This window comes from Frankliniella occidentalis, unplaced genomic scaffold (assembly GCF_000697945.3).
Source record: "Frankliniella occidentalis isolate FOCC.00 unplaced genomic scaffold, Focc_3.1 Scaffold349, whole genome shotgun sequence".
In the NCBI taxonomy this organism is placed as follows: domain Eukaryota; kingdom Metazoa; phylum Arthropoda; class Insecta; order Thysanoptera; family Thripidae; genus Frankliniella; species Frankliniella occidentalis.
Genome location: NW_026267472.1, coordinates 201,336 through 206,537, shown reverse-complemented (window position 1 = coordinate 206,537; position 5,202 = coordinate 201,336). Strand labels below are relative to the sequence as shown.

Below are 5,202 nucleotides of genomic sequence, written 5' to 3'. Positions count from 1 at the left end.
GGCGGGACTGGTAAAGCCAACCTTGATGACTGTCTAAACATTAATAAAATATATAAAACAGTTGACAAAAGAGTGAGAGGGGTATTTTCATGGTTTTTGATTTGGTGTTTTAAGTTTCAGTCTTTCTGACTTTCAATGAAATTACGGGCATGCGAAATCTAGGTAATGTACGCCCGCTCTGGAAACTCTGGAAACTCAAAACTTCAGTAACGACTGGTGCCGTCTGTTCTACTTCCTCGTTGGCTTGTTATTTGTGTCTGTGTCGTCTTGAATAGGTATCGCTTGTAAAAGAAATAATGGTGGTCCTTTAATCCACAGGATGACATGCGATGGCCCGTAGTCGCTGCACATGGTTTGGCCGTGATCAGCCTGTCTGAAGGGGATGTGGTGGCTAAACTACGTCGCGCTCTTCTCCGAATTCAGAGAGACCCCTGGCTCAAGGTAAGAAAACACTGTTAACAGTCCTTGTTAACCGCAAAACGTACCCAGTGATAAAAGATATATACTATACAAAATCGTTTATGTCGTAAGGGGATGAAGTTGCTCATTGGCGGTAAGCATTGTTCTTTCCATTGCACGGCAAAGCTAAATTTTGATGGAAAGGGGTAAACTTTGAGGAACTTCAAAATTTTTAGGGAGGGAAAACTCCTCATACATTGACGAAGTCTCTTAAGAAAAATGAGGGAATTCCTACAATCTTGTGAGACTTGCTTAAAATCTCAGGAGTTTTTCATCAAAGAAGGAAGGTGTGGACAATTTTTTGGCACCATAAGTAGAGTATGACACACACATTTGCGCACTGAATCGCTTCTGGAGAATTTTCTGCACAATATGGGTCACAAAACACGCGCAATACTGATGAAATCCTCCGTAAACACACGATGATTTCATCCGTTAAACAATCATGCGAAAACATTAATTGATTTGTAAGTTACCGTAAAACAAATTATGTTTGTGTCCATGCGTGTTTGTGATACGGATGAAATGATCAGTACGGACGTTTCTACCCGTATTATACGCATGTTTTTTTTTTTTTAGCCCGCCTTTTTGCTTTTGAAAGGGCATTAAAGGGGGCTGATACAACCGCTCTCGTGTCCGTCTGTTCGTCTGTCTGTCGTACGTGTAAGAGGAAGGAGATGAGCTAGAGGTCTACAGATTTCAAGGTATCTTAGGGGTCACCTGGACAACGAAACGCCTGGCAACCACCCCTGAGGGGTTGATGGGGGTAACAAAGAAATAGGGGTTGGTCTAAAAAGTAGGAAAGTTTTGTCCGTTTGACTCTTATCTTGAACCGTTTGGGCGCTAGGGTGCTTTTTTGACGAAAATACGGCGAAAATGACCACCCTGCACTTAAAGACGTACAAGGAGGCGTCCAATTGTAAACTCTCAGAGGAATTACACCCCTCCCCCCTAAAAAAACACATTCTGAATCAGTAACTTACCCTCGGATTTGCCGTATCTTTCACTGTTTCGGCCCTAGAGGTGGATATAGTGGAAACAATGGCAAAAAGTCAAGACTGTTTGACAAACAATATACAATCTACAATACACAATCTGCGCGGGTTCTTTTTTTTAATTCTTAAGCAAAGCAGAAGGATAGGGGGGGCGGGGTCGCAATCACCGTTACAGTCTTTTGTCATGTCCACGGAGCAAATTTCTAGGGCCGCAGGCCCCCCGCCCGACGCATTAGCTTACTCAAACATGCAAAGTGATTTTACCGGTCACATTATTTATTTTTTTATGTTCTTCAGTAAATCGCGAGACTGAAATGGTCGGGTCGAAGGCCCGACCATCGCCGCCGGCAGGCCAAGCAGTCCCGGCCACTGCCAAACGGAGTTGCCGGCGCAGCGAAGTGGAGCTGGCAACTCCGTTTTGCGGAAGGGCTGCCCTGCTTGTTATTCGTATAACGTTTCTACAAAATTCTCCGTAAGCAAGTTTGTAAGGAAAGGAGACATTTCTACGAATGCACTGTTTTAAAAATTTGGAGCGGTCCGACATGATGTATAATATCCTACTCATATTCTAGTCACATGGAAGAAAAATATTCGCTCTGCCCGCTAGTACATTTGCTGGTATTTGAACAGATAACCTAATAAGTTTCTTGAATTGCTACATGAGCTACTCTAACCGATTATTGACTGTTGTAGTCAAATATCGACTCTGCGAGCCACTTTTCCTACCATCTGCATATTATATACCAGAGTCAAGACTCGACTACTCCAGCCATGAACTATTTCAGCCAATAATCGGTCAGTGCCTAGCCCACGGTAAAGAAAATGTCTCATTTTTTCAGGTTAAAGGGAGAACTTTGAGGAACTGCCCTGGTTTGACGAAAACTTCTCAGATTTCAAGGAAGTCTCCTCAAAAAGTGTGAGATTTTTCTTCATTTTCTGATACAAGATTCCTCAAAATCTGTGGTGAGATCGGAGGACTCTTCCTGAAACATGGGAGCTCCACATAGTTTGCCTCTTTTCTTTAAGAGATGAGACATTATTTTTACCGTGCAAAAGACCGAATCTTTTTTTCCGTGCGTTCCACACTCCGGCCCTTCCATCTTTGTAAACCACAGAGGAAAGAAGAAAATGAGAAAACGATGTGAAACTGTTTCTTGTGTTCCCGGAAAACTGATCATTTTGCGCTGAACCTCTTTTATTCTCTTCATGGATCAAATGCATAGTGCCCTCCTTGTTTGCCTTCTTTTGATCGACAATTATATTTATTTGCAGCTTCTTGTTTGGCTTGAAGACCCAGGAGAGGTTCTCGAAAACCAGGAGGCTACAGCTCTTTTGGAAGCTGCGCGCGTCTTGGAATATTGGCGAGTCGTAGTAGCCGTACCGCGTATGCACGGACGGGTTGATGTGTATGGTTATCACCCACGTGGGCCGAACTGCCAATTAAACCATGCCCATTTGGTCAGTTCATGTACCGCAGAGAGAAGGTAAATCAAAACGGACAGGCACTTTTCTACATATTAATGGTGTCCTGCTTTGAATTTTTTTTTTGTTTCATAAATTCGAGCGCCGACTGGAAATCGATTCTCTGTGAAAAACAGAAGCTTATACGTGCTTTTTGTGTTTGTTTTCTTTTTGTTTCGGAATTACCAATAGAAACCTACGCGCACTCTTCGCCTTACTCTCAGGGGAAAGCCTACATTGCTCCAAATGTGTTGGAATACTGTACAGTTCGCTTACTAAAATTCAATCTCTCGCAAAAACAGCCGATTTTCGCCATTCAACACCCAAAACACTTCTTTTGTTAAGTACGGCCTTCTCCCCTCCTCTGCTCTGCCGCTTGCTGCCTGCCTCGCGCAGGGAGGGGACATTGCCCTCTGGTAGAGAGAGTCTTTAGATGACTGTCGAAAAATCCCTCACCTGTTTATGCAAAGGTAGCTAACAAGTGGCCAAGTGGCTTGCGTAGCTTTATTTTCGCTTGCCAGAGGTCAATCTGATTAGATGCATGATGCTCATAACCAGCTCTGGCAGCTAATTTTTTTCTGGGCGTAAACCACATTGTCCATCAGTCCGTCAGGCACCGTGTGGCTCGTCCCTGTCACCCGACTCTTTTTGCCGCTGACTTCGCCATTGCCTGACCTACGTGGCTGCCCGCTGCGAGTCACAAGCCTCACGGTTCCCCCAATGGTCGTCACGGAGCCTCCTCGCGCGACGACTGCTTTGGACCCCGCTTTGGGGGTCGGCCCGTGTACGTCTCAAAGTAAGATATTATGAAATGCTGGTCATTTTGAAAACAGTGTAATCCTGTAGTTTGCACTTTACTTTATTCTGGAGGAAGGTTCTTTATTTCAAGCAATGTCAAGTCTTTATTCGTCAAATACCACTCAAACAGATTTTGACCGTAGTATGGAAGAACAGGGCAATCTGTATGAATCCTGATTCTGGGTACAGGATTTTTAACAGTGCTTACCGAACTAGGGTTGCGAAATTACCGGTAACAATCAATGTTACCGTAAATTACGGTAAAAATCGTAATTTACCGGAAATTTTGGAAAAATTGGAAAAATTCGATTTGAAGCAGAAAAATTGGCAATATACTATTCCTTGGCGATCGAAATTCTTGTGTAGTGCCTCAAAAGTGACGGAATAGCCGGTCTTAGCTATACTTATTGGAATATTTGTGTTCTTCATCTTGTTCTCATCAACATCGTTGTATATAGAGTTACCAGAAGTAGCACCTATAAAAATCGTTATCTAAAGCTATGCCTTTTAAACTTCAGAATAAGGACAAATTTGCTATCTGGTCTCTAAAAAGTGAATAAAAAGGTGATACTATGTCATATTTACTATTCGAAATGTGACTTTTGCTTCTGAAAAGTGAGTTTTTAACTCATTTTGTAGGGTTATTATTACCGTTTTTTTCAACGTTACCAAGCTTTTGGTAAATTACCGTAAATTAGCAATTTTTCCGGTAACGTTACCGGTAACATTACCGGCCGTCGCAACCCTATACCGAACGGAGCTGCTGGTAGAGCGAAGTTAAGCTGCCAACTTTGTTTGCCCGTAGGACGGGCTTTGCTTGTTGATTGAGCGTTAGCGAACTCTTTTCCTACCCTGACCAAAAAAGTTCTGATTTGTTTGTTTGTGTGTTTATCCGCTTTACGATAACTCGAGAACAAAATTGAGGTAGCGATCTGAAAGATTGACTTCAAGAATGAAATTGTAGGTCAAAACGTGACCACTGAAAACAAGCTAGGCCCGTCCTTTCGCCAAACGAAGTTGCCAGGTTCACTTCGCTCCGCAGGCAACTCAGTTCGGCAGGGGCCGGGCCTAGCTTGGCCTGCCGCGGCGGTGTTTGTGACCCATGAGGTCACTTTAGGGTGATTCTCAGAATACGGGCCATTTGGGAGTTCCTAAAATTTTTATTTTTTTTGTCGAATTTGCTAGGTTTTTGGGTCGCAATGGTTTTATTTACCTTCAAATAAGATACGTGTAAAGTGGCGATAGTTCAAATCACGTACTTCTAGTACAACGTTAAAAGACCATATTGTGGTCACGTTCAATCAATAATAAAACTCAAATATTGCCTCCCGCACCTTTTAATTTGTCTTTTGTTTGCTCCACTAGTGTGTCGTACTCATATTTTACATCCAGTCATCCCCATTTTATGCGTTTTAGTATGACTAGAACATTGCAATAAATAACTTGTTTTTCGCCCTGACACTGCTCCACAGATGCCCAACCTCATAAT

General features: G+C 42.8%; 1 protein-coding gene across 1 annotated transcript in view; it reads left to right on the top strand.

Moving 5' to 3' along the window:
• The window catches only part of LOC113214272 (uncharacterized), a 61,806-nt gene that overhangs the window by 20,952 nt on the left and 35,652 nt on the right, over window positions 1–5,202 (top strand). Inside the window, exons 4-6 of the mRNA XM_052274196.1 lie at window positions 319–441; window positions 2,727–2,938; window positions 3,521–3,711. Of these exons, the coding sequence (XP_052130156.1) occupies window positions 319–441; window positions 2,727–2,938; window positions 3,521–3,711 (526 nt within the window). The remainder of the gene's footprint in view (window positions 1–318; window positions 442–2,726; window positions 2,939–3,520; window positions 3,712–5,202) is intronic.